Source organism: Battus philenor, unplaced genomic scaffold (genome assembly GCF_028537555.1).
Source record: "Battus philenor isolate CCGP_79_NKW_IND1 unplaced genomic scaffold, ilBatPhil1.0.hap1 SCAF_52, whole genome shotgun sequence".
NCBI lineage: Eukaryota > Metazoa > Arthropoda > Insecta > Lepidoptera > Papilionidae > Battus > Battus philenor.
This window is the reverse complement of record NW_027181718.1, coordinates 39,158-66,114: the sequence shown is the minus strand read 5'-3', so window position 1 is coordinate 66,114 and position 26,957 is coordinate 39,158. Positions and strand designations below refer to the sequence as shown.

The 26,957-nt window shown below is 46.6% G+C and overlaps 15 protein-coding genes across 15 annotated transcripts; all 15 read left to right on the top strand.

The window, feature by feature from the left end:
* The first annotated feature begins 642 nt into the window (after nucleotides 1-642).
* LOC137930029 (histone H4) lies at nucleotides 643-1,139 on the top strand. Its single transcript, XM_068773171.1, has one exon. The coding sequence runs from the start codon at nucleotides 717-719 to the stop codon at nucleotides 1,026-1,028; it is 312 nt and encodes a 103-aa protein (XP_068629272.1). The 5' UTR covers nucleotides 643-716; the 3' UTR covers nucleotides 1,029-1,139.
* Nucleotides 1,140-1,241: 102 nt separating this feature from the next.
* Nucleotides 1,242-3,852, top strand: LOC137930028 (histone H1-like). The gene has a single exon (XM_068773170.1). The coding sequence runs from the start codon at nucleotides 2,670-2,672 to the stop codon at nucleotides 3,450-3,452; it is 783 nt and encodes a 260-aa protein (XP_068629271.1). The 5' UTR covers nucleotides 1,242-2,669; the 3' UTR covers nucleotides 3,453-3,852.
* Nucleotides 3,853-4,077: 225 nt separating this feature from the next.
* LOC137930015 (histone H2A) lies at nucleotides 4,078-4,963 on the top strand. The gene has a single exon (XM_068773155.1). It carries the CDS (start codon nucleotides 4,432-4,434, stop codon nucleotides 4,804-4,806), a length of 375 nt encoding a protein of 124 aa, XP_068629256.1. The 5' UTR covers nucleotides 4,078-4,431; the 3' UTR covers nucleotides 4,807-4,963.
* Nucleotides 4,964-5,546: 583 nt separating this feature from the next.
* On the top strand, nucleotides 5,547-6,235 carry LOC137930014 (histone H2B). The gene has a single exon (XM_068773154.1). It carries the CDS (start codon nucleotides 5,618-5,620, stop codon nucleotides 5,990-5,992), a length of 375 nt encoding a protein of 124 aa, XP_068629255.1. The 5' UTR covers nucleotides 5,547-5,617; the 3' UTR covers nucleotides 5,993-6,235.
* Nucleotides 6,236-7,870: 1,635 nt separating this feature from the next.
* Nucleotides 7,871-9,452, top strand: LOC137930032 (histone H3). The gene has a single exon (XM_068773173.1). It carries the CDS (start codon nucleotides 8,874-8,876, stop codon nucleotides 9,282-9,284), a length of 411 nt encoding a protein of 136 aa, XP_068629274.1. The 5' UTR covers nucleotides 7,871-8,873; the 3' UTR covers nucleotides 9,285-9,452.
* A 511-nt stretch (nucleotides 9,453-9,963) lies between these two features.
* On the top strand, nucleotides 9,964-10,492 carry LOC137930033 (histone H4). Its single transcript, XM_068773174.1, has one exon. The coding sequence runs from the start codon at nucleotides 10,070-10,072 to the stop codon at nucleotides 10,379-10,381; it is 312 nt and encodes a 103-aa protein (XP_068629275.1). The 5' UTR covers nucleotides 9,964-10,069; the 3' UTR covers nucleotides 10,382-10,492.
* A 102-nt stretch (nucleotides 10,493-10,594) lies between these two features.
* LOC137930031 (histone H1-like) lies at nucleotides 10,595-13,205 on the top strand. The gene has a single exon (XM_068773172.1). It carries the CDS (start codon nucleotides 12,023-12,025, stop codon nucleotides 12,803-12,805), a length of 783 nt encoding a protein of 260 aa, XP_068629273.1. The 5' UTR covers nucleotides 10,595-12,022; the 3' UTR covers nucleotides 12,806-13,205.
* A 225-nt stretch (nucleotides 13,206-13,430) lies between these two features.
* LOC137930012 (histone H2A) lies at nucleotides 13,431-14,316 on the top strand. The gene has a single exon (XM_068773153.1). The coding sequence runs from the start codon at nucleotides 13,785-13,787 to the stop codon at nucleotides 14,157-14,159; it is 375 nt and encodes a 124-aa protein (XP_068629254.1). The 5' UTR covers nucleotides 13,431-13,784; the 3' UTR covers nucleotides 14,160-14,316.
* Nucleotides 14,317-14,899: 583 nt separating this feature from the next.
* Nucleotides 14,900-15,588, top strand: LOC137930011 (histone H2B). The gene has a single exon (XM_068773152.1). It carries the CDS (start codon nucleotides 14,971-14,973, stop codon nucleotides 15,343-15,345), a length of 375 nt encoding a protein of 124 aa, XP_068629253.1. The 5' UTR covers nucleotides 14,900-14,970; the 3' UTR covers nucleotides 15,346-15,588.
* Nucleotides 15,589-16,071: 483 nt separating this feature from the next.
* LOC137930038 (histone H3) lies at nucleotides 16,072-16,878 on the top strand. The gene has a single exon (XM_068773180.1). It carries the CDS (start codon nucleotides 16,300-16,302, stop codon nucleotides 16,708-16,710), a length of 411 nt encoding a protein of 136 aa, XP_068629281.1. The 5' UTR covers nucleotides 16,072-16,299; the 3' UTR covers nucleotides 16,711-16,878.
* A 511-nt stretch (nucleotides 16,879-17,389) lies between these two features.
* On the top strand, nucleotides 17,390-17,918 carry LOC137930039 (histone H4). The gene has a single exon (XM_068773181.1). It carries the CDS (start codon nucleotides 17,496-17,498, stop codon nucleotides 17,805-17,807), a length of 312 nt encoding a protein of 103 aa, XP_068629282.1. The 5' UTR covers nucleotides 17,390-17,495; the 3' UTR covers nucleotides 17,808-17,918.
* A 102-nt stretch (nucleotides 17,919-18,020) lies between these two features.
* On the top strand, nucleotides 18,021-20,631 carry LOC137930037 (histone H1-like). The gene has a single exon (XM_068773179.1). It carries the CDS (start codon nucleotides 19,449-19,451, stop codon nucleotides 20,229-20,231), a length of 783 nt encoding a protein of 260 aa, XP_068629280.1. The 5' UTR covers nucleotides 18,021-19,448; the 3' UTR covers nucleotides 20,232-20,631.
* A 225-nt stretch (nucleotides 20,632-20,856) lies between these two features.
* Nucleotides 20,857-21,742, top strand: LOC137930017 (histone H2A). Its single transcript, XM_068773158.1, has one exon. It carries the CDS (start codon nucleotides 21,211-21,213, stop codon nucleotides 21,583-21,585), a length of 375 nt encoding a protein of 124 aa, XP_068629259.1. The 5' UTR covers nucleotides 20,857-21,210; the 3' UTR covers nucleotides 21,586-21,742.
* A 583-nt stretch (nucleotides 21,743-22,325) lies between these two features.
* On the top strand, nucleotides 22,326-23,014 carry LOC137930016 (histone H2B). Its single transcript, XM_068773156.1, has one exon. It carries the CDS (start codon nucleotides 22,397-22,399, stop codon nucleotides 22,769-22,771), a length of 375 nt encoding a protein of 124 aa, XP_068629257.1. The 5' UTR covers nucleotides 22,326-22,396; the 3' UTR covers nucleotides 22,772-23,014.
* A 483-nt stretch (nucleotides 23,015-23,497) lies between these two features.
* LOC137930047 (histone H3) lies at nucleotides 23,498-24,304 on the top strand. The gene has a single exon (XM_068773189.1). The coding sequence runs from the start codon at nucleotides 23,726-23,728 to the stop codon at nucleotides 24,134-24,136; it is 411 nt and encodes a 136-aa protein (XP_068629290.1). The 5' UTR covers nucleotides 23,498-23,725; the 3' UTR covers nucleotides 24,137-24,304.
* Nucleotides 24,305-26,957: the final 2,653 nt, after the last annotated feature.

Here is a 26,957-nt window from a genome sequence, read left to right as displayed (position 1 = left end):
CCTAAAGATGTCCTCACAGATCCAATCTTAGGGTTCACACAACCCACTCACCTGACACCACACCCCTCAGACATTCGCTGCTCCACAAGCACGAACTCCCCCACAGCATCATCTACTCCACTGTCAACCTCTCACCGCACGAAAACACGCGTGCGAAGTACTAAAATCAGACGCAACACTTCTCACCGTCCGAAAAAGAAACGTCGCCGGCCTTCCGGCGTCGCCGCCGCGAACAGCGTGGGCGATCCGAGATAGGATCAATATCCTACCTTAGATTGCCGAGTGGTCCACGCTGCCGTTATTACACAACTCTTCATGCATCACACTTCAGCAACATCGATTATACACGCGCACCAACCGTGCATTCTACCAGCCAGCATGTCCGCGACCGATTGTGTCTTCGAGGGGCCGACCAGGTTGTTCCTAGGTTGTTCCCGTGTTCCTGAGCATCATCGTCGTCGCTCTCCATAAGTCTCACCACCGTCCCTGATACGAGTTCCGACACTCGAACTTTGTTAAGTTTTAAAGTTCACGGACCCCTCCGTTCCGTGAACTCATACAGATGAAGCTGTAAAAGCCGCAAGGCTAACAGCAACAACTTCTCCAGAAACAATACAACAATACAATACAGCGGCGGCATCAGATCATATTTCTACACGAAGACGTTCGCACGTTGCGCAAAGAAGAATTTATTTTGACGACACGACGACGACACAATGACCGGCCGTGGCAAGGGAGGAAAAGGTCTGGGAAAGGGTGGTGCGAAGCGGCACAGGAAGGTTCTCCGTGATAACATCCAAGGTATCACCAAGCCCGCGATCCGTCGTCTCGCTCGCAGGGGTGGAGTGAAACGTATCTCCGGTCTAATTTACGAAGAGACCCGAGGGGTGCTGAAGGTGTTCCTCGAGAACGTGATCCGCGACGCCGTTACCTACACCGAACACGCGAAGAGGAAGACCGTCACCGCCATGGACGTCGTGTACGCACTTAAACGTCAGGGCCGTACCCTATACGGTTTCGGCGGTTAGATACCAACACCATCGCCATCAGCAATGTTATTATTATTATTATTAATATCATCATCATAAGCGACCACCGCGTCGTTTATTTAAAAGGCCCTTTTCAGGGCCGTATATCAATCAAAATCAATATATGAAGCACTCAGCCGAGTGAGAGAGAAAAAAAAGTTTCTTGGCGATAGATGAACGGTCATAACATTCTTATTTACTATGACTGCACACATACACACACACCACCACCACCACTATCATCATCATCATCACGAGCTCGTAAAGACAGACGCGTATGTTGTTTACGGTGGTTCGTTGGTTGGCCGATATCCGATACAATAAATTAGTTATTACCTTCCGCTGGCTTCATCTGAGACACACACCCAGTGGAGTTTTTCACATACAGTTTACAATAGTATATAAAGTAAAAATAAATGTACAACATCCGTTACTTTCGTTGAAAATCGCGTGAGTCTATTATGATGATATTAGACTAGATTATTTCTTCATATCGTCGGTCGGTCGGTTCTGCCCTTTTCGTATCTGTCGAATGCTTAGTTAGTTAATCAATCGGTTAGGTACTACTACTACTACTACTACTACTACTACTGACGACGATCGATGCGATAAATAGGTGAGGACGACGTATATCACACACATCATACACGGACACCGCTATGAAGGTGTCGTGTTCGATGGTTTTAAATACGGGTATAAAGTATAATAACCTAATATATAGATATACGTAGATACTAAAATCTAATATGAATAATAAGATAAAGTTAGGGAAAATGCGAGGATATTTCGCTCGCTTAAGACGAGCCGCGTGCGGCGCTTGGCTCGATTCCGCGCGGAAGGTGGACGGGGACGCAGTGTTTACGCGCGGGTGTATTCTAACGTTTCGCAACCGCAGGGCGGTCGTTCTCTATAAAGATACTTACGAGAGTACGATTATTGTTATATTTTTCGGTTCATAAATAATTTTCAAAGGTCGCACCGGCAGCTCGGCGGCTTCGGTCCGCGAGAGTCGAGAGAGGTTCGTGTTTTACGACCTTCGAAGTTTAATCGGTCGTTGTGCATAGAATAATGCATTACCGGGGTGACCTTCGATTCCTGTCCGTCCTCTGGATACTGACTCTCGATGGACCGCGCGAAACTTTATCGAGAGTTCGATTACGTGGAGATAATACAATTTTAAACGCGACTCTCCGCACGCTCCGAATACACCGAACAAAATAAACCCCGTTCACCGGTCGCCCGCGCGCTCGATTCGCACTAGAGTTAGTTTACCGAGTGAACGATCTCAAATATTTACCACGCGGACATCGTTAAGGAATACGCGTGCGAGGGAAGTGTTGAAAATTTAATTTAATTCGGAACGATCTAGTGAAAAGTTATAACCGATCGTACGAGAAAACGTCTCTCGGCACCGCGGCTCTCCTTAAGGTAATGATGCGGAGCATTTCTTGGTGGCGCCATCTCGACCTAATATAATACAACTACTTACGGCTGTACTCTAATACCACTCGCCTAGTGTTATATCGAGTTTGATACGTAATATATTTACAAAGTTGTATAAAAGAACTTGAGTTTTTTTTTTTTATATATAAAATATTCTCTAACACGACCGTACGCATTCACAAGAATTGATTGTGCAAGATGGCCGACACAGCTGTAGCATCCGACGCACCGGCACCCGCAACTCCTGCGAAGAAACCGAAGGCGAAGCCCACTCATCCGAGAACTTCCGAGATGGTCACCAGCGCGATCAAGGAACTGAAGGAGCGAAGCGGATCCTCCCTGCAGGCGATAAAGAAATACATCGCGGCACAATACGAAGTCGATGCCGAAAAACTAGCACCGTTCATCAGGAAGTATCTGAAGAGCGCCGTAGAGTCCGGTGCTCTGATTCAGACGAAAGGCAAAGGAGCGTCCGGCTCGTTCAAATTGGAATCCAAATCCGCGTCCGCCTCCAAGAAACCCGCGACGGGCAAGAGTGCTCGCGGCGGCGGTGCTGTCTCCGAGGACGCCGGCGGTAAGAGAGGAGGAGGCGATTCTTCTGCCGGATCGGCAGCAGCGAAAGCTAAGAAGAAGAGAGGCGCAGCTCCCGCTGCCGCCGCTAAAGGAGGAAAGAAGGCAGCCGCAGCAGCGTCTCCTTCCAAGGCGAAGCAATCCGCCGCAGCCGCCGCCGCCTCGACCGCCGAGGAGAAGAAAGCGGCCGCTGCAGCTAAAAAGAAACCCGCGGCCGCGAGGAAGTCTGCCGCCGCCGGTTCGCAGGGCGGAGCCGCTTCGAAGGCAAAGAACGCCGCCGCACCTAAAGCTAAGAAGAGCGCTAAACCGCCAACAAAGAAGCCCAAAGCACCAAAACCGAAGAAAGCCGCAGCACCGAAATCCAAAACGACCGCTGCGGCCTCCAAGAAGGCTTCCGCCGCTAAGAAGTAAAGAGAGGAGGACATAGACACGCGATAAGTCCGAAACCGCCCGAGCCGCCGCCGCCGCCGCCACCTAATTGCCATCGCTTCGTCGTCATTACATATCATTCCTATGCGCGCGCAATGCAGTGTTGGCGGTGGTGATGATGATACGGCACGCGGTTCGTTCGCGAATATGCGAGCGCGCCAGCGTACCAGTGGAGGACGGTCGGCGGAAGGATCTTTCGCGGGGAGCAGAGGATGAAAAGCTTAAGCGTTACTCGCGTGAGGCATAGCGCGCGCGTTAACGGTGATTACACAACGCAAGCACAAAAGACAAAGTGTGTGTGTGTCTCCGTTCGCCGCGTATGACATGCATGCGTCCGCTCTAGCGACCGCATCCCTAAAAAGCCCTTTTCAGGGCTAACAAATATGTCGATTTTCGATTGAAAGAGAGAAATACGTTTCTTTATCGATAGTGAACGTCAAAGTCTAACTTAAACTATAAGATGATGATATATATACAATGCTTCAAGTAGTAATTAATGATAATGTGTATTTATATAAAAAAAAAAAAAAAAAAAAAAAAAATTACACAAACATCAACAACTGAACACCGTAACCTAAATAACGTGGATCTTATGGTTTCAAGACAAACCCTATAACTGATTGGCATACAACATTACGTTATTATTGTTTTCATATTTAAATGAACAAAATAGGTTTACATCGTCGGTGAGTGCGGTAGCTGATGCACCCCGAATGAAAGGATAGAGAGTCAAACGGAACCTCGCATACTACAACAAAAACGCGCACACCTTTGACTGACGTTCGCTCGTTGTCTACCCCACTAACTGACGTACCGTACGAACCGTATAACATCGAATGACCGAAATTCAATTTTTTAGTGATCACTTCTGATCTTTGTTATTTTATATATATATACATATATATATAACTTACGCGACGTGTTATATTAATTTGTTAACACAACCACTACTACATACAAGATGTCAGGACGCGGAAAAGGAGGCAAAGTAAAGGGGAAGGCGAAGTCACGTTCCAACCGTGCAGGACTTCAATTCCCGGTCGGGCGTATACATAGGTTGCTGCGTAAGGGTAACTACGCGGAGAGAGTCGGTGCGGGCGCTCCGGTTTACCTCGCGGCCGTCATGGAGTATCTAGCCGCTGAAGTTCTCGAGTTGGCCGGTAACGCGGCCCGCGACAACAAGAAGACCAGAATAATTCCGAGGCATCTTCAGCTGGCCATCAGAAACGACGAGGAGTTGAACAAACTTCTATCCGGAGTGACCATCGCGCAGGGCGGTGTACTGCCTAATATTCAGGCCGTTCTTCTGCCCAAGAAGACAGAGAAGAAGGCTTAAATTTTCTTCTTCTTCATCATCATCATCATCATGATCGTCGTGGTCGTCATCATCCCAATAGACATACACATATCGATTCTCCGTCATCGCACGCGACGGACATGATGTGTGGAGAGAGATTAATTAATAATTAAAAGGCCCTTTTCAGGGCCGCAAATATTTTCTATACGTATTCAAATGTGTGTAATACAGTCTCTATTTTATATAAGAGAGCGTCAACTGTTTGCCCGTACGAGTCTTCTCGCCTGCCGAATACCGGTGTGTTTATATATATATATATATATATATATATATATATGATTTAAAAAAAATTGTATGAATGGAGTAATACAAACTTCACATGGTGTATAGTATATAGTAGTACCACTTAAAAGCAATAAACCATCAATATATTTCACTTTGAAAACTGGAACATTTATGTATGTATACATATATATACATATATATGTATATATATAAATCGATGAACAATGAAATAAAACCTGTGACCGCCGGCGGGATCTTTATCGGGAAGTATAAAAGAATTTCTATGCGGTACAGATGCTAATACATGAACAAACATACACAACACAAAAACTACATACTTACTCTAGGAACACATCTAACCAACAAGCAAGCCAATCCCCTCCCCCACCCCGCCTTCCGCCCCTCCATTGTTTATAACTCGAGCATACGCGTTTCGCTCTTTAAGACCCTCGCTAGTTCACGTACCGAACAGTTGACCAAGAAAAAAATTCTGACGGTTTTTGTTCCAAACGGTTACATACTACCGACTACTACTGTACTATACTACGCTAGTGTTGTTGCAAACATGCCTCCCAAGACGAGCGGTAAGGCAGCCAAGAAGTCTGGCAAGGCCCAGAAGAATATTTCAAAGTCTGATAAAAAGAAGAAGAAGCATAAGAGGAAGGAGAGTTACGCTATCTACATCTACAAGGTGCTCAAGCAGGTTCATCCCGACACCGGAATCTCAAGCAAGGCGATGTCAATTATGAACTCTTTCGTGAACGACATCTTCGAACGCATCGCCGCCGAAGCTTCCCGTCTCGCGCACTACAACAAACGTTCGACTATCACCTCGAGGGAGGTCCAGACCTCCGTCAGATTGTTGCTTCCCGGCGAGTTGGCGAAGCACGCGGTCAGTGAAGGCACTAAAGCCGTCACGAAGTACACTAGCTCCAAGTGAAGAGGCGGAGGAAGTGGTTGTGACGGGGGCTACGTGTGATCGTGATTGCGGTTCTAATTTTCTCGTATCTCTCTCTGTCTTTCGATAAAGAAGGGGATAACCGACCGACCAACCAACCTACCACCTACCTACCCACCAATCGCAACACCGCCGCCACACCGAACGCCGTAGCTTGCTGCGTGACATATATCCGTGAGATATAAATGTTTATTAATTTCAAAGGCCCTTTTCAGGGCCATAAAACGATTCTATTATCAATACTGATACAATGTTTCTATAATAAGAGTACTCTGACAGAATGAATATATATATAATATGGTTTCGAAAATCGGTGGGCAATGCTTATACCTGAACACGATTATAATTAAATAAAATAAATTACAAGGTTCGACAATTCATTCTTTCTATATATATGTGTATATATATATATATATATATATAAACACACACACATATATATATATATATATATATATATATATAAATAACTATTTCACTCGCAGATCGTGCTATTATCGTGATCGTATTTAATATATATATATTACAATAGTATATACTTTAAATAATTAGTAGGTGTGTGATTTTGATGAACGGGAAGGAGTTAGTTACGTTCTATCCCTGCATGTTTTATTATTAAAAGATTTTGCTTGCTTATTACGAAATTAAATCGACATAGTAATTAGACAACCGTCAGTAAGCTGTTGTTGGTGGAGGGGGGGGGGGGGGGGCGAATCATGTCGAGAGACGGAGCCGAATGAAACAGATAGAGTCGAGTGACAGAGAAAGAGAGTACATAAATAGCCAACTCGTAAACCAGTATAAAAGGCGGTCACGAAAAATTCAGATACGCCCCCCCACCTAATCATTCTATTAGTGGCAATATTTAACTCCCTAATATCGAGCTGCACCTTCCCAGACACCTGGAAAGAAGCAGTCGTAATAGGGATCAAAAAGCCCAAAAAGCCCCCCAACCTCCCATCCTCCTACCGACCCATTAGCTTACTGTGCACTCTAGGTAAGCTATTCGAGCGCTTACTTCTTAAGCGCCTCCAGAAAGTTGCACATGACCTCCGTCTCATACCCGACGAACAGTTCGGGTTCCGCCCCCACCATTCTTGTGTGCACCAAGCACACAGACTTACGGAACACATCTTAGATGGTTTCGCAAGGCCCCGCTCCCTCGTCACAAGTGCGGTCTTCTTTGATATCGCTAAGGCATTCGACAAGGTCTGGCACAACGGCTTATTATATAAGCTGTGGAAAATAGGTGTGCCAGATAGGCTCGTCAAGATCATCGAAGCCTTTCTGTCGAATCGTACCTTTAGATACAAACTAGACGGTACCTTTTCCTCCCTCCGCCCTCTCAAAGCTGGCGTCCCTCAGGGCTCCTGCTTATCCCCCTTACTCTTCTCACTATACACTAGTGACATCCCCACCCACCCCAATGTTCAACTAGCCCTGTTCGCGGACGACACCGCTCTCTTCGCCACAGGCATATTCCCCACCACACAAACACGCCACCTCCAAAGTGCAACCAACCAGCTGGGTGATTGGTTTCGCAAGTGGCGTATTGACGTGAACCCTGACAAAAGTCAGGCGATCGTCTTCAAGCTGTCCCGTCGTACCAAACCCAGACAAGGTCACAACCCGGGAGTAATCTCCCTCTATGATCGTCCCATCCCTTGGTCTAATTCGGTTAAATACCTAGGGGTCACCTTTGACACTAGGTTGAGTTTCCAAATTCATGCGAAACAAGTGGCTAATAAAGCCCGCATGATTTTATTCAGATTATACCCCCTCCTCAACCCCTCAAGCAAGTTGTCCCTCAGACACAAACTCCTCCTCTACAAAACTTGCATAAGGCCAGTCTTCGCCTATGCAAGCGTAGTATTCGCCCACGCTCCAGCTCACATCCTACGTCCCCTACAGTTGCTGCAGAATCGCTTCACCAGACTTGTCACTGGTGCTAGATGGTTCCAACGCAACATAGATATCCACAGTGACCTCAAATTAGAAACCGTGCAAGAGTTCTTCCAAGCATGCTCTAAAGCATACTTTGAGAAGGCCTCTGCCCACCCCAACCCGCTCATTGCGAGTTCAACTCGCTACAACCCCGGCTCCTCTTTCAGAAACCTCGTGAGACGTCCTAAAGATGTCCTCACAGATCCAATCATAGGGTTCACACAACCCACTCACCTGACACCACACCCCTCAGACATTCGCTGCTCCACAAGCACGAACTCCCCCACAGCATCATCTACTCCACTGTCAACCTCTCACCGCACGAAAACACGCGTGCGAAGTACTAAAATCAGACGCAACACTTCTCACCGTCCGAAAAAGAAACGTCGCCGGCCTTCCGGCGTCGCCGCCGCGAACAGCGTGGGCGATCCGAGATAGGATCAATATCCTACCTTAGATTGCCGAGTGGTCCACGCTGCCGTTATTACACAACTCTTCATGCATCACACTTCAGCAACATCGATTATACACGCGCACCAACCGTGCGTTCTACCAGCCAGCATGTCCGCGACCGATTGTGTCTTCGAGGGGCCGACCAGGTTGTTCCTAGGTTGTTCCCGTGTTCCTGAGCATCATCGTCGTCGCTCTCCATAAGTCTCACCACCGTCCCTGATACGAGTTCCGACACTCGAACTTTGTTAAGTTTTAAAGTTCACGGACCCCTCCGTTCCGTGAACTCATACAGATGAAGCTGTAAAAGCCGCAAGGCTAACAGCAACAACTTCTCCAGAAACAATACAATACATTCAGATACGCATTTCGGTTTCGGAACTCGTATCGATCGGTGTTGTCGACGCCACAAACGTAGTGCACTTTTTATTTTACCGAATAACGAAGTAAAGAATATAAAGCAGTCGTGATGGCGCGTACCAAGCAGACCGCTCGCAAGTCCACCGGCGGTAAGGCTCCGCGGAAACAGTTAGCCACGAAGGCGGCGCGTAAGAGCGCTCCGGCCACCGGCGGCGTTAAGAAACCTCATCGCTATAGGCCCGGAACTGTCGCCCTTCGTGAGATCCGTCGTTACCAGAAGAGCACGGAACTCCTCATTCGCAAATTGCCATTTCAACGTCTAGTGCGAGAAATCGCCCAGGACTTCAAGACCGATCTGCGCTTCCAGAGTTCCGCGGTTATGGCACTCCAGGAGGCGAGCGAAGCCTACCTGGTAGGTCTCTTCGAAGACACGAATCTTTGCGCGATTCACGCGAAGAGAGTCACCATTATGCCGAAAGACATACAGCTGGCTCGTAGAATTCGCGGTGAACGCGCATAAGAAGTAGTGTGTGTCGGTCGTCTTAATGATAACCATGTTTATTATTAAGACATAAAAATTCAATAAAAAGGCCCTTTTAAGGGCCGCACATATTTCCGAATAATAATAATAATGACCCCCGTTTCTATCGAATAATTGAGAACGTTAAAAACACACACACACACACACACACACACACACACACACACTACCAAAACAAACTAACGAACCAACTAAACCATACCATTCATTAACTAGATCACTACACCTACCAGCAGCACCTACCATTACTACTATTATAGTAACACGCACCCAATAACAATGATGATGGGTTAATCATCAACAAAACGATCGATTGACGTATTATTAATGTAAATGTCTATTGGAGCGACCGCAAGAGTGCATGGGTGGGTGGTAGTACGTTCGTTGAATGAGAAAATAATGGACTTTTGGACAATTTTAACCTCTGCAATAAGGAACACTTATTTTCATTTTAATTCTCGTATTATTTATTATAACACAGAATATATTATTTTAATTCGACCGAAAGGTTGCTCCTTCTCTTTTGTTTATTATTATATGAATTGTCATTTTAATTGATTGAATATGCTTCTGTTCTGATGGCAAAGCAGCGCGCAACGCTAAGCCCCCTTTCCCCTCTCCCCGCAATCCCCTCCACTTTCAACCGGTATAAATAGTATAAAGGGACCGTCGTTTTAAGCGGCGGCATCAGATCATATTTCTACACGAAGACGTTCGCACGTTGCGCAAAGAAGAATTTATTTTGACGACACGACGACGACACAATGACCGGCCGTGGCAAGGGAGGAAAAGGTCTGGGAAAGGGTGGTGCGAAGCGGCACAGGAAGGTTCTCCGTGATAACATCCAAGGTATCACCAAGCCCGCGATCCGTCGTCTCGCTCGCAGGGGTGGAGTGAAACGTATCTCCGGTCTAATTTACGAAGAGACCCGAGGGGTGCTGAAGGTGTTCCTCGAGAACGTGATCCGCGACGCCGTTACCTACACCGAACACGCGAAGAGGAAGACCGTCACCGCCATGGACGTCGTGTACGCACTTAAACGTCAGGGCCGTACCCTATACGGTTTCGGCGGTTAGATACCAACACCATCGCCATCAGCAATGTTATTATTATTATTATTAATATCATCATCATAAGCGACCACCGCGTCGTTTATTTAAAAGGCCCTTTTCAGGGCCGTATATCAATCAAAATCAATATATGAAGCACTCAGCCGAGTGAGAGAGAAAAAAAAGTTTCTTGGCGATAGATGAACGGTCATAACATTCTTATTTACTATGACTGCACACATACACACACACCACCACCACCACTATCATCATCATCATCACGAGCTCGTAAAGACAGACGCGTATGTTGTTTACGGTGGTTCGTTGGTTGGCCGATATCCGATACAATAAATTAGTTATTACCTTCCGCTGGCTTCATCTGAGACACACACCCAGTGGAGTTTTTCACATACAGTTTACAATAGTATATAAAGTAAAAATAAATGTACAACATCCGTTACTTTCGTTGAAAATCGCGTGAGTCTATTATGATGATATTAGACTAGATTATTTCTTCATATCGTCGGTCGGTCGGTTCTGCCCTTTTCGTATCTGTCGAATGCTTAGTTAGTTAATCAATCGGTTAGGTACTACTACTACTACTACTACTACTACTACTGACGACGATCGATGCGATAAATAGGTGAGGACGACGTATATCACACACATCATACACGGACACCGCTATGAAGGTGTCGTGTTCGATGGTTTTAAATACGGGTATAAAGTATAATAACCTAATATATAGATATACGTAGATACTAAAATCTAATATGAATAATAAGATAAAGTTAGGGAAAATGCGAGGATATTTCGCTCGCTTAAGACGAGCCGCGTGCGGCGCTTGGCTCGATTCCGCGCGGAAGGTGGACGGGGACGCAGTGTTTACGCGCGGGTGTATTCTAACGTTTCGCAACCGCAGGGCGGTCGTTCTCTATAAAGATACTTACGAGAGTACGATTATTGTTATATTTTTCGGTTCATAAATAATTTTCAAAGGTCGCACCGGCAGCTCGGCGGCTTCGGTCCGCGAGAGTCGAGAGAGGTTCGTGTTTTACGACCTTCGAAGTTTAATCGGTCGTTGTGCATAGAATAATGCATTACCGGGGTGACCTTCGATTCCTGTCCGTCCTCTGGATACTGACTCTCGATGGACCGCGCGAAACTTTATCGAGAGTTCGATTACGTGGAGATAATACAATTTTAAACGCGACTCTCCGCACGCTCCGAATACACCGAACAAAATAAACCCCGTTCACCGGTCGCCCGCGCGCTCGATTCGCACTAGAGTTAGTTTACCGAGTGAACGATCTCAAATATTTACCACGCGGACATCGTTAAGGAATACGCGTGCGAGGGAAGTGTTGAAAATTTAATTTAATTCGGAACGATCTAGTGAAAAGTTATAACCGATCGTACGAGAAAACGTCTCTCGGCACCGCGGCTCTCCTTAAGGTAATGATGCGGAGCATTTCTTGGTGGCGCCATCTCGACCTAATATAATACAACTACTTACGGCTGTACTCTAATACCACTCGCCTAGTGTTATATCGAGTTTGATACGTAATATATTTACAAAGTTGTATAAAAGAACTTGAGTTTTTTTTTTTTATATATAAAATATTCTCTAACACGACCGTACGCATTCACAAGAATTGATTGTGCAAGATGGCCGACACAGCTGTAGCATCCGACGCACCGGCACCCGCAACTCCTGCGAAGAAACCGAAGGCGAAGCCCACTCATCCGAGAACTTCCGAGATGGTCACCAGCGCGATCAAGGAACTGAAGGAGCGAAGCGGATCCTCCCTGCAGGCGATAAAGAAATACATCGCGGCACAATACGAAGTCGATGCCGAAAAACTAGCACCGTTCATCAGGAAGTATCTGAAGAGCGCCGTAGAGTCCGGTGCTCTGATTCAGACGAAAGGCAAAGGAGCGTCCGGCTCGTTCAAATTGGAATCCAAATCCGCGTCCGCCTCCAAGAAACCCGCGACGGGCAAGAGTGCTCGCGGCGGCGGTGCTGTCTCCGAGGACGCCGGCGGTAAGAGAGGAGGAGGCGATTCTTCTGCCGGATCGGCAGCAGCGAAAGCTAAGAAGAAGAGAGGCGCAGCTCCCGCTGCCGCCGCTAAAGGAGGAAAGAAGGCAGCCGCAGCAGCGTCTCCTTCCAAGGCGAAGCAATCCGCCGCAGCCGCCGCCGCCTCGACCGCCGAGGAGAAGAAAGCGGCCGCTGCAGCTAAAAAGAAACCCGCGGCCGCGAGGAAGTCTGCCGCCGCCGGTTCGCAGGGCGGAGCCGCTTCGAAGGCAAAGAACGCCGCCGCACCTAAAGCTAAGAAGAGCGCTAAACCGCCAACAAAGAAGCCCAAAGCACCAAAACCGAAGAAAGCCGCAGCACCGAAATCCAAAACGACCGCTGCGGCCTCCAAGAAGGCTTCCGCCGCTAAGAAGTAAAGAGAGGAGGACATAGACACGCGATAAGTCCGAAACCGCCCGAGCCGCCGCCGCCGCCGCCACCTAATTGCCATCGCTTCGTCGTCATTACATATCATTCCTATGCGCGCGCAATGCAGTGTTGGCGGTGGTGATGATGATACGGCACGCGGTTCGTTCGCGAATATGCGAGCGCGCCAGCGTACCAGTGGAGGACGGTCGGCGGAAGGATCTTTCGCGGGGAGCAGAGGATGAAAAGCTTAAGCGTTACTCGCGTGAGGCATAGCGCGCGCGTTAACGGTGATTACACAACGCAAGCACAAAAGACAAAGTGTGTGTGTGTCTCCGTTCGCCGCGTATGACATGCATGCGTCCGCTCTAGCGACCGCATCCCTAAAAAGCCCTTTTCAGGGCTAACAAATATGTCGATTTTCGATTGAAAGAGAGAAATACGTTTCTTTATCGATAGTGAACGTCAAAGTCTAACTTAAACTATAAGATGATGATATATATACAATGCTTCAAGTAGTAATTAATGATAATGTGTATTTATATAAAAAAAAAAAAAAAAAAAAAAAAAATTACACAAACATCAACAACTGAACACCGTAACCTAAATAACGTGGATCTTATGGTTTCAAGACAAACCCTATAACTGATTGGCATACAACATTACGTTATTATTGTTTTCATATTTAAATGAACAAAATAGGTTTACATCGTCGGTGAGTGCGGTAGCTGATGCACCCCGAATGAAAGGATAGAGAGTCAAACGGAACCTCGCATACTACAACAAAAACGCGCACACCTTTGACTGACGTTCGCTCGTTGTCTACCCCACTAACTGACGTACCGTACGAACCGTATAACATCGAATGACCGAAATTCAATTTTTTAGTGATCACTTCTGATCTTTGTTATTTTATATATATATACATATATATATAACTTACGCGACGTGTTATATTAATTTGTTAACACAACCACTACTACATACAAGATGTCAGGACGCGGAAAAGGAGGCAAAGTAAAGGGGAAGGCGAAGTCACGTTCCAACCGTGCAGGACTTCAATTCCCGGTCGGGCGTATACATAGGTTGCTGCGTAAGGGTAACTACGCGGAGAGAGTCGGTGCGGGCGCTCCGGTTTACCTCGCGGCCGTCATGGAGTATCTAGCCGCTGAAGTTCTCGAGTTGGCCGGTAACGCGGCCCGCGACAACAAGAAGACCAGAATAATTCCGAGGCATCTTCAGCTGGCCATCAGAAACGACGAGGAGTTGAACAAACTTCTATCCGGAGTGACCATCGCGCAGGGCGGTGTACTGCCTAATATTCAGGCCGTTCTTCTGCCCAAGAAGACAGAGAAGAAGGCTTAAATTTTCTTCTTCTTCATCATCATCATCATCATGATCGTCGTGGTCGTCATCATCCCAATAGACATACACATATCGATTCTCCGTCATCGCACGCGACGGACATGATGTGTGGAGAGAGATTAATTAATAATTAAAAGGCCCTTTTCAGGGCCGCAAATATTTTCTATACGTATTCAAATGTGTGTAATACAGTCTCTATTTTATATAAGAGAGCGTCAACTGTTTGCCCGTACGAGTCTTCTCGCCTGCCGAATACCGGTGTGTTTATATATATATATATATATATATATATATATATGATTTAAAAAAAATTGTATGAATGGAGTAATACAAACTTCACATGGTGTATAGTATATAGTAGTACCACTTAAAAGCAATAAACCATCAATATATTTCACTTTGAAAACTGGAACATTTATGTATGTATACATATATATACATATATATGTATATATATAAATCGATGAACAATGAAATAAAACCTGTGACCGCCGGCGGGATCTTTATCGGGAAGTATAAAAGAATTTCTATGCGGTACAGATGCTAATACATGAACAAACATACACAACACAAAAACTACATACTTACTCTAGGAACACATCTAACCAACAAGCAAGCCAATCCCCTCCCCCACCCCGCCTTCCGCCCCTCCATTGTTTATAACTCGAGCATACGCGTTTCGCTCTTTAAGACCCTCGCTAGTTCACGTACCGAACAGTTGACCAAGAAAAAAATTCTGACGGTTTTTGTTCCAAACGGTTACATACTACCGACTACTACTGTACTATACTACGCTAGTGTTGTTGCAAACATGCCTCCCAAGACGAGCGGTAAGGCAGCCAAGAAGTCTGGCAAGGCCCAGAAGAATATTTCAAAGTCTGATAAAAAGAAGAAGAAGCATAAGAGGAAGGAGAGTTACGCTATCTACATCTACAAGGTGCTCAAGCAGGTTCATCCCGACACCGGAATCTCAAGCAAGGCGATGTCAATTATGAACTCTTTCGTGAACGACATCTTCGAACGCATCGCCGCCGAAGCTTCCCGTCTCGCGCACTACAACAAACGTTCGACTATCACCTCGAGGGAGGTCCAGACCTCCGTCAGATTGTTGCTTCCCGGCGAGTTGGCGAAGCACGCGGTCAGTGAAGGCACTAAAGCCGTCACGAAGTACACTAGCTCCAAGTGAAGAGGCGGAGGAAGTGGTTGTGACGGGGGCTACGTGTGATCGTGATTGCGGTTCTAATTTTCTCGTATCTCTCTCTGTCTTTCGATAAAGAAGGGGATAACCGACCGACCAACCAACCTACCACCTACCTACCCACCAATCGCAACACCGCCGCCACACCGAACGCCGTAGCTTGCTGCGTGACATATATCCGTGAGATATAAATGTTTATTAATTTCAAAGGCCCTTTTCAGGGCCATAAAACGATTCTATTATCAATACTGATACAATGTTTCTATAATAAGAGTACTCTGACAGAATGAATATATATATAATATGGTTTCGAAAATCGGTGGGCAATGCTTATACCTGAACACGATTATAATTAAATAAAATAAATTACAAGGTTCGACAATTCATTCTTTCTATATATATGTGTATATATATATATATATATATATAAACACACACACATATATATATATATATATATATATATATATAAATAACTATTTCACTCGCAGATCGTGCTATTATCGTGATCGTATTTAATATATATATATTACAATAGTATATACTTTAAATAATTAGTAGGTGTGTGATTTTGATGAACGGGAAGGAGTTAGTTACGTTCTATCCCTGCATGTTTTATTATTAAAAGATTTTGCTTGCTTATTACGAAATTAAATCGACATAGTAATTAGACAACCGTCAGTAAGCTGTTGTTGGTGGAGGGGGGGGGGGGGGGGGCGAATCATGTCGAGAGACGGAGCCGAATGAAACAGATAGAGTCGAGTGACAGAGAAAGAGAGTACATAAATAGCCAACTCGTAAACCAGTATAAAAGGCGGTCACGAAAAATTCAGATACGCATTTCGGTTTCGGAACTCGTATCGATCGGTGTTGTCGACGCCACAAACGTAGTGCACTTTTTATTTTACCGAATAACGAAGTAAAGAATATAAAGCAGTCGTGATGGCGCGTACCAAGCAGACCGCTCGCAAGTCCACCGGCGGTAAGGCTCCGCGGAAACAGTTAGCCACGAAGGCGGCGCGTAAGAGCGCTCCGGCCACCGGCGGCGTTAAGAAACCTCATCGCTATAGGCCCGGAACTGTCGCCCTTCGTGAGATCCGTCGTTACCAGAAGAGCACGGAACTCCTCATTCGCAAATTGCCATTTCAACGTCTAGTGCGAGAAATCGCCCAGGACTTCAAGACCGATCTGCGCTTCCAGAGTTCCGCGGTTATGGCACTCCAGGAGGCGAGCGAAGCCTACCTGGTAGGTCTCTTCGAAGACACGAATCTTTGCGCGATTCACGCGAAGAGAGTCACCATTATGCCGAAAGACATACAGCTGGCTCGTAGAATTCGCGGTGAACGCGCATAAGAAGTAGTGTGTGTCGGTCGTCTTAATGATAACCATGTTTATTATTAAGACATAAAAATTCAATAAAAAGGCCCTTTTAAGGGCCGCACATATTTCCGAATAATAATAATAATGACCCCCGTTTCTATCGAATAATTGAGAACGTTAAAAACACACACACACACACACACACACACACACACACACACTACCAAAACAAACTAACGAACCAACTAAACCATACCATTCATTAACTAGATCACTACACCTACCAGCAGCACCTACCATTACTACTATTATAGTAACACGCACCCAATAACAATGATGATGGGTTAATCATCAACAAAACGATCGATTGACGTATTATTAATGTAAATGTCTATTGGAGCGACCGCAAGAGTGCATGGGTGGGTGGTAGTACGTTCGTTGAATGAGAAAATAATGGACTTTTGGACAATTTTAACCTCTGCAATAAGGAACACTTATTTTCATTTTAATTCTCGTATTATTTATTATAACACAGAATATATTATTTTAATTCGACCGAAAGGTTGCTCCTTCTCTTTTGTTTATTATTATATGAATTGTCATTTTAATTGATTGAATATGCTTCTGTTCTGATGGCAAAGCAGCGCGCAACGCTAAGCCCCCTTTCCCCTCTCCCCGCAATCCCCTCCACTTTCAACCGGTATAAATAGTATAAAGGGACCGTCGTTTTAAGCGGCGGCATCAGATCATATTTCTACACGAAGACGTTCGCACGTTGCGCAAAGAAGAATTTATTTTGACGACACGACGACGACACAATGACCGGCCGTGGCAAGGGAGGAAAAGGTCTGGGAAAGGGTGGTGCGAAGCGGCACAGGAAGGTTCTCCGTGATAACATCCAAGGTATCACCAAGCCCGCGATCCGTCGTCTCGCTCGCAGGGGTGGAGTGAAACGTATCTCCGGTCTAATTTACGAAGAGACCCGAGGGGTGCTGAAGGTGTTCCTCGAGAACGTGATCCGCGACGCCGTTACCTACACCGAACACGCGAAGAGGAAGACCGTCACCGCCATGGACGTCGTGTACGCACTTAAACGTCAGGGCCGTACCCTATACGGTTTCGGCGGTTAGATACCAACACCATCGCCATCAGCAATGTTATTATTATTATTATTAATATCATCATCATAAGCGACCACCGCGTCGTTTATTTAAAAGGCCCTTTTCAGGGCCGTATATCAATCAAAATCAATATATGAAGCACTCAGCCGAGTGAGAGAGAAAAAAAAGTTTCTTGGCGATAGATGAACGGTCATAACATTCTTATTTACTATGACTGCACACATACACACACACCACCACCACCACTATCATCATCATCATCACGAGCTCGTAAAGACAGACGCGTATGTTGTTTACGGTGGTTCGTTGGTTGGCCGATATCCGATACAATAAATTAGTTATTACCTTCCGCTGGCTTCATCTGAGACACACACCCAGTGGAGTTTTTCACATACAGTTTACAATAGTATATAAAGTAAAAATAAATGTACAACATCCGTTACTTTCGTTGAAAATCGCGTGAGTCTATTATGATGATATTAGACTAGATTATTTCTTCATATCGTCGGTCGGTCGGTTCTGCCCTTTTCGTATCTGTCGAATGCTTAGTTAGTTAATCAATCGGTTAGGTACTACTACTACTACTACTACTACTACTACTGACGACGATCGATGCGATAAATAGGTGAGGACGACGTATATCACACACATCATACACGGACACCGCTATGAAGGTGTCGTGTTCGATGGTTTTAAATACGGGTATAAAGTATAATAACCTAATATATAGATATACGTAGATACTAAAATCTAATATGAATAATAAGATAAAGTTAGGGAAAATGCGAGGATATTTCGCTCGCTTAAGACGAGCCGCGTGCGGCGCTTGGCTCGATTCCGCGCGGAAGGTGGACGGGGACGCAGTGTTTACGCGCGGGTGTATTCTAACGTTTCGCAACCGCAGGGCGGTCGTTCTCTATAAAGATACTTACGAGAGTACGATTATTGTTATATTTTTCGGTTCATAAATAATTTTCAAAGGTCGCACCGGCAGCTCGGCGGCTTCGGTCCGCGAGAGTCGAGAGAGGTTCGTGTTTTACGACCTTCGAAGTTTAATCGGTCGTTGTGCATAGAATAATGCATTACCGGGGTGACCTTCGATTCCTGTCCGTCCTCTGGATACTGACTCTCGATGGACCGCGCGAAACTTTATCGAGAGTTCGATTACGTGGAGATAATACAATTTTAAACGCGACTCTCCGCACGCTCCGAATACACCGAACAAAATAAACCCCGTTCACCGGTCGCCCGCGCGCTCGATTCGCACTAGAGTTAGTTTACCGAGTGAACGATCTCAAATATTTACCACGCGGACATCGTTAAGGAATACGCGTGCGAGGGAAGTGTTGAAAATTTAATTTAATTCGGAACGATCTAGTGAAAAGTTATAACCGATCGTACGAGAAAACGTCTCTCGGCACCGCGGCTCTCCTTAAGGTAATGATGCGGAGCATTTCTTGGTGGCGCCATCTCGACCTAATATAATACAACTACTTACGGCTGTACTCTAATACCACTCGCCTAGTGTTATATCGAGTTTGATACGTAATATATTTACAAAGTTGTATAAAAGAACTTGAGTTTTTTTTTTTTATATATAAAATATTCTCTAACACGACCGTACGCATTCACAAGAATTGATTGTGCAAGATGGCCGACACAGCTGTAGCATCCGACGCACCGGCACCCGCAACTCCTGCGAAGAAACCGAAGGCGAAGCCCACTCATCCGAGAACTTCCGAGATGGTCACCAGCGCGATCAAGGAACTGAAGGAGCGAAGCGGATCCTCCCTGCAGGCGATAAAGAAATACATCGCGGCACAATACGAAGTCGATGCCGAAAAACTAGCACCGTTCATCAGGAAGTATCTGAAGAGCGCCGTAGAGTCCGGTGCTCTGATTCAGACGAAAGGCAAAGGAGCGTCCGGCTCGTTCAAATTGGAATCCAAATCCGCGTCCGCCTCCAAGAAACCCGCGACGGGCAAGAGTGCTCGCGGCGGCGGTGCTGTCTCCGAGGACGCCGGCGGTAAGAGAGGAGGAGGCGATTCTTCTGCCGGATCGGCAGCAGCGAAAGCTAAGAAGAAGAGAGGCGCAGCTCCCGCTGCCGCCGCTAAAGGAGGAAAGAAGGCAGCCGCAGCAGCGTCTCCTTCCAAGGCGAAGCAATCCGCCGCAGCCGCCGCCGCCTCGACCGCCGAGGAGAAGAAAGCGGCCGCTGCAGCTAAAAAGAAACCCGCGGCCGCGAGGAAGTCTGCCGCCGCCGGTTCGCAGGGCGGAGCCGCTTCGAAGGCAAAGAACGCCGCCGCACCTAAAGCTAAGAAGAGCGCTAAACCGCCAACAAAGAAGCCCAAAGCACCAAAACCGAAGAAAGCCGCAGCACCGAAATCCAAAACGACCGCTGCGGCCTCCAAGAAGGCTTCCGCCGCTAAGAAGTAAAGAGAGGAGGACATAGACACGCGATAAGTCCGAAACCGCCCGAGCCGCCGCCGCCGCCGCCACCTAATTGCCATCGCTTCGTCGTCATTACATATCATTCCTATGCGCGCGCAATGCAGTGTTGGCGGTGGTGATGATGATACGGCACGCGGTTCGTTCGCGAATATGCGAGCGCGCCAGCGTACCAGTGGAGGACGGTCGGCGGAAGGATCTTTCGCGGGGAGCAGAGGATGAAAAGCTTAAGCGTTACTCGCGTGAGGCATAGCGCGCGCGTTAACGGTGATTACACAACGCAAGCACAAAAGACAAAGTGTGTGTGTGTCTCCGTTCGCCGCGTATGACATGCATGCGTCCGCTCTAGCGACCGCATCCCTAAAAAGCCCTTTTCAGGGCTAACAAATATGTCGATTTTCGATTGAAAGAGAGAAATACGTTTCTTTATCGATAGTGAACGTCAAAGTCTAACTTAAACTATAAGATGATGATATATATACAATGCTTCAAGTAGTAATTAATGATAATGTGTATTTATATAAAAAAAAAAAAAAAAAAAAAAAAAATTACACAAACATCAACAACTGAACACCGTAACCTAAATAACGTGGATCTTATGGTTTCAAGACAAACCCTATAACTGATTGGCATACAACATTACGTTATTATTGTTTTCATATTTAAATGAACAAAATAGGTTTACATCGTCGGTGAGTGCGGTAGCTGATGCACCCCGAATGAAAGGATAGAGAGTCAAACGGAACCTCGCATACTACAACAAAAACGCGCACACCTTTGACTGACGTTCGCTCGTTGTCTACCCCACTAACTGACGTACCGTACGAACCGTATAACATCGAATGACCGAAATTCAATTTTTTAGTGATCACTTCTGATCTTTGTTATTTTATATATATATACATATATATATAACTTACGCGACGTGTTATATTAATTTGTTAACACAACCACTACTACATACAAGATGTCAGGACGCGGAAAAGGAGGCAAAGTAAAGGGGAAGGCGAAGTCACGTTCCAACCGTGCAGGACTTCAATTCCCGGTCGGGCGTATACATAGGTTGCTGCGTAAGGGTAACTACGCGGAGAGAGTCGGTGCGGGCGCTCCGGTTTACCTCGCGGCCGTCATGGAGTATCTAGCCGCTGAAGTTCTCGAGTTGGCCGGTAACGCGGCCCGCGACAACAAGAAGACCAGAATAATTCCGAGGCATCTTCAGCTGGCCATCAGAAACGACGAGGAGTTGAACAAACTTCTATCCGGAGTGACCATCGCGCAGGGCGGTGTACTGCCTAATATTCAGGCCGTTCTTCTGCCCAAGAAGACAGAGAAGAAGGCTTAAATTTTCTTCTTCTTCATCATCATCATCATCATGATCGTCGTGGTCGTCATCATCCCAATAGACATACACATATCGATTCTCCGTCATCGCACGCGACGGACATGATGTGTGGAGAGAGATTAATTAATAATTAAAAGGCCCTTTTCAGGGCCGCAAATATTTTCTATACGTATTCAAATGTGTGTAATACAGTCTCTATTTTATATAAGAGAGCGTCAACTGTTTGCCCGTACGAGTCTTCTCGCCTGCCGAATACCGGTGTGTTTATATATATATATATATATATATATATATATATGATTTAAAAAAAATTGTATGAATGGAGTAATACAAACTTCACATGGTGTATAGTATATAGTAGTACCACTTAAAAGCAATAAACCATCAATATATTTCACTTTGAAAACTGGAACATTTATGTATGTATACATATATATACATATATATGTATATATATAAATCGATGAACAATGAAATAAAACCTGTGACCGCCGGCGGGATCTTTATCGGGAAGTATAAAAGAATTTCTATGCGGTACAGATGCTAATACATGAACAAACATACACAACACAAAAACTACATACTTACTCTAGGAACACATCTAACCAACAAGCAAGCCAATCCCCTCCCCCACCCCGCCTTCCGCCCCTCCATTGTTTATAACTCGAGCATACGCGTTTCGCTCTTTAAGACCCTCGCTAGTTCACGTACCGAACAGTTGACCAAGAAAAAAATTCTGACGGTTTTTGTTCCAAACGGTTACATACTACCGACTACTACTGTACTATACTACGCTAGTGTTGTTGCAAACATGCCTCCCAAGACGAGCGGTAAGGCAGCCAAGAAGTCTGGCAAGGCCCAGAAGAATATTTCAAAGTCTGATAAAAAGAAGAAGAAGCATAAGAGGAAGGAGAGTTACGCTATCTACATCTACAAGGTGCTCAAGCAGGTTCATCCCGACACCGGAATCTCAAGCAAGGCGATGTCAATTATGAACTCTTTCGTGAACGACATCTTCGAACGCATCGCCGCCGAAGCTTCCCGTCTCGCGCACTACAACAAACGTTCGACTATCACCTCGAGGGAGGTCCAGACCTCCGTCAGATTGTTGCTTCCCGGCGAGTTGGCGAAGCACGCGGTCAGTGAAGGCACTAAAGCCGTCACGAAGTACACTAGCTCCAAGTGAAGAGGCGGAGGAAGTGGTTGTGACGGGGGCTACGTGTGATCGTGATTGCGGTTCTAATTTTCTCGTATCTCTCTCTGTCTTTCGATAAAGAAGGGGATAACCGACCGACCAACCAACCTACCACCTACCTACCCACCAATCGCAACACCGCCGCCACACCGAACGCCGTAGCTTGCTGCGTGACATATATCCGTGAGATATAAATGTTTATTAATTTCAAAGGCCCTTTTCAGGGCCATAAAACGATTCTATTATCAATACTGATACAATGTTTCTATAATAAGAGTACTCTGACAGAATGAATATATATATAATATGGTTTCGAAAATCGGTGGGCAATGCTTATACCTGAACACGATTATAATTAAATAAAATAAATTACAAGGTTCGACAATTCATTCTTTCTATATATATGTGTATATATATATATATATATATATAAACACACACACATATATATATATATATATATATATATATATAAATAACTATTTCACTCGCAGATCGTGCTATTATCGTGATCGTATTTAATATATATATATTACAATAGTATATACTTTAAATAATTAGTAGGTGTGTGATTTTGATGAACGGGAAGGAGTTAGTTACGTTCTATCCCTGCATGTTTTATTATTAAAAGATTTTGCTTGCTTATTACGAAATTAAATCGACATAGTAATTAGACAACCGTCAGTAAGCTGTTGTTGGTGGAGGGGGGGGGGGGGGGGGCGAATCATGTCGAGAGACGGAGCCGAATGAAACAGATAGAGTCGAGTGACAGAGAAAGAGAGTACATAAATAGCCAACTCGTAAACCAGTATAAAAGGCGGTCACGAAAAATTCAGATACGCATTTCGGTTTCGGAACTCGTATCGATCGGTGTTGTCGACGCCACAAACGTAGTGCACTTTTTATTTTACCGAATAACGAAGTAAAGAATATAAAGCAGTCGTGATGGCGCGTACCAAGCAGACCGCTCGCAAGTCCACCGGCGGTAAGGCTCCGCGGAAACAGTTAGCCACGAAGGCGGCGCGTAAGAGCGCTCCGGCCACCGGCGGCGTTAAGAAACCTCATCGCTATAGGCCCGGAACTGTCGCCCTTCGTGAGATCCGTCGTTACCAGAAGAGCACGGAACTCCTCATTCGCAAATTGCCATTTCAACGTCTAGTGCGAGAAATCGCCCAGGACTTCAAGACCGATCTGCGCTTCCAGAGTTCCGCGGTTATGGCACTCCAGGAGGCGAGCGAAGCCTACCTGGTAGGTCTCTTCGAAGACACGAATCTTTGCGCGATTCACGCGAAGAGAGTCACCATTATGCCGAAAGACATACAGCTGGCTCGTAGAATTCGCGGTGAACGCGCATAAGAAGTAGTGTGTGTCGGTCGTCTTAATGATAACCATGTTTATTATTAAGACATAAAAATTCAATAAAAAGGCCCTTTTAAGGGCCGCACATATTTCCGAATAATAATAATAATGACCCCCGTTTCTATCGAATAATTGAGAACGTTAAAAACACACACACACACACACACACACACACACACACACACTACCAAAACAAACTAACGAACCAACTAAACCATACCATTCATTAACTAGATCACTACACCTACCAGCAGCACCTACCATTACTACTATTATAGTAACACGCACCCAATAACAATGATGATGGGTTAATCATCAACAAAACGATCGATTGACGTATTATTAATGTAAATGTCTATTGGAGCGACCGCAAGAGTGCATGGGTGGGTGGTAGTACGTTCGTTGAATGAGAAAATAATGGACTTTTGGACAATTTTAACCTCTGCAATAAGGAACACTTATTTTCATTTTAATTCTCGTATTATTTATTATAACACAGAATATATTATTTTAATTCGACCGAAAGGTTGCTCCTTCTCTTTTGTTTATTATTATATGAATTGTCATTTTAATTGATTGAATATGCTTCTGTTCTGATGGCAAAGCAGCGCGCAACGCTAAGCCCCCTTTCCCCTCTCCCCGCAATCCCCTCCACTTTCAACCGGTATAAATAGTATAAAGGGACCGTCGTTTTAAGCGGCGGCATCAGATCATATTTCTCGCAGTTCGGCTCGATCTTTCGTAGCGATCGCACGCTCCGTCCGCGCCCTACGCGACCAGTGCTGCACGCTCGAGATTGTTCCATACGACCCGACGCCGCGCTCCGCCCGACAAGTTCAAACTTGTCGATCGCGTCAGTGACGGTTACGAATTAATTCGCGCGTCGCCCCGCGCGTCGTCGCCCCGCCCACCGCGTCGCGCGCCGCGTCTTCGCTGCCGCGCGCCGCGTCCTCGTTGCCGCGCGCCGCCGTCGCGCGCCACCGCCGCGCGCTCGCGCCACTGTCGCGCGCCGTTGCGTATCGCCGCGCGCCCGCCTAGCTGCGGGTCCCCGCGGCGCGCTCGGTGCTGCTGACGTGCTCGGCCACTGCAAATTTTTTAGGTTTGTTTGTCACAATTATTTAGTCACGATATTGAGCGTCTTAACATAGTTAGGCCGCGAATTATCTTACCTATTAGAATTTTTTGTTTCTATTTCTAAGTGACAATATAAATTTACTACACATACTAACACTCGGCAGGGGGTTAACCCCCGGCCGCTAGCCGTCGTCCGGCACTATAGTGCCGTATTTATTACGGTCACATTTGTACCGGAGACGACTCTCTGCACTCCTGCAGTCTACACAAAGCCCCCCTAACTCCCTGCCACCGGGCAGGGAGTCATTGTAGCTTTCTTTTACATCTCCACTCACTAACAATTCATACTAAACATATTACAAAAATGTCACTACAACAACTTGCGGAGTTCGCCAAAAAGCACCCAGTGCTATGGGCTGCTCACATCGCCTCTGTAGAAAAATTTTCCACAGACTCCCCGGCCTCCCCGGATCAACCAATCAGCCACGACGCATCCCTCCCCCCCTCCCCGTGCCCCACCCTCGTCCCTAGCGACGGTTCGCATGCATCCTCCGATTCCGAAGCCGATATGGAGTGCGACAACTCCACGGACGGCTTCACCCTAGTAAAAGGGAAGAGGAAGAGGCCCCAGCGCCTCCACAAAACATCTAACGACTCACAATCATCGGGGGACGACTCACCCCCCTCACCTACACCACCGGCCAAGAAAAAGATATCGGGACGCCCCTCACCCCGCGTACCTGCTAAAATCACCACCGATAGTAACACATCGGTGAAGCCCCCCCCCCCCATCGTCCTCCAGGACAAAAGTGCCTGGACCAACCTCTCTGCGTGGCTAGATAGCCACAACATCACGTGCCCGAAAGCACAGAATACCGCTCAGGGTATTCGCATCCACCTTACATCGGTGGATGACTTCAGGGTGCTAACAAAGCACCTCAGAACGGTGGGACTCTCGTTCCACACGTTCGCCCTCCCGGAGGAACGTATCCTTCGAGTAGTAGTTCGGGGCATACCGGTGGAAGTTTCCACCGATGCCGTACTGGATGACCTGACTAAACAAGGCATCCCAATGATCAGTGCCAAGCGCATGACGAGCGCGCGCACTAAAAAACCCATACCACTCCTTATGCTTGCGGTTGAGCTCTCAGCAGAGGGCAAAAAACTGTTCGAGGTAAAAAGAGTATGCTCCCTCACGGGACTTACTTTTGAAGCCCCCCACAAGAAGGGACTCGTCGGGCAGTGCCACCGCTGCCAATTATACGGCCACTCGGCCCGCAATTGTTACGCACGACCGAGGTGTGTAAAGTGCCTGGGAGACCACGGCACCCAGGACTGCACACGCCAAAGTGACGCTACGGATCCACCGGCCTGCGTCTTATGTCAGTCCTCCGGTCATCCCGCTAATTACCGCGGGTGCACCCGAGCCCCCAAGCGGCGCCCGGCGGGCCCTCCGCGGGGACATAACCCGCGTGGCCCTCCGGCCCCCCCCTCCCGCGGCCCCCGCCCCACTCCCCGCCCACTCCCCCCTCCCCCTCCCCCGCCCGTCTCAGCATGGGCAAAGCCCCTCTACCCCCCCCGCGTCGCAACTGTCTCTCCCCCTAATGAGAGGCCTTCTGCCCCTCAGCCTCGCCCCATGCCCGCTGCCCCCGTCAAGGTCCTCCCCTCGCAACAAGCGAGGCCCACCAGCAACGAGAACGACCTTGCGTTCCTCGGTGCGTTTCTGTCACGAGTTAACACTCGT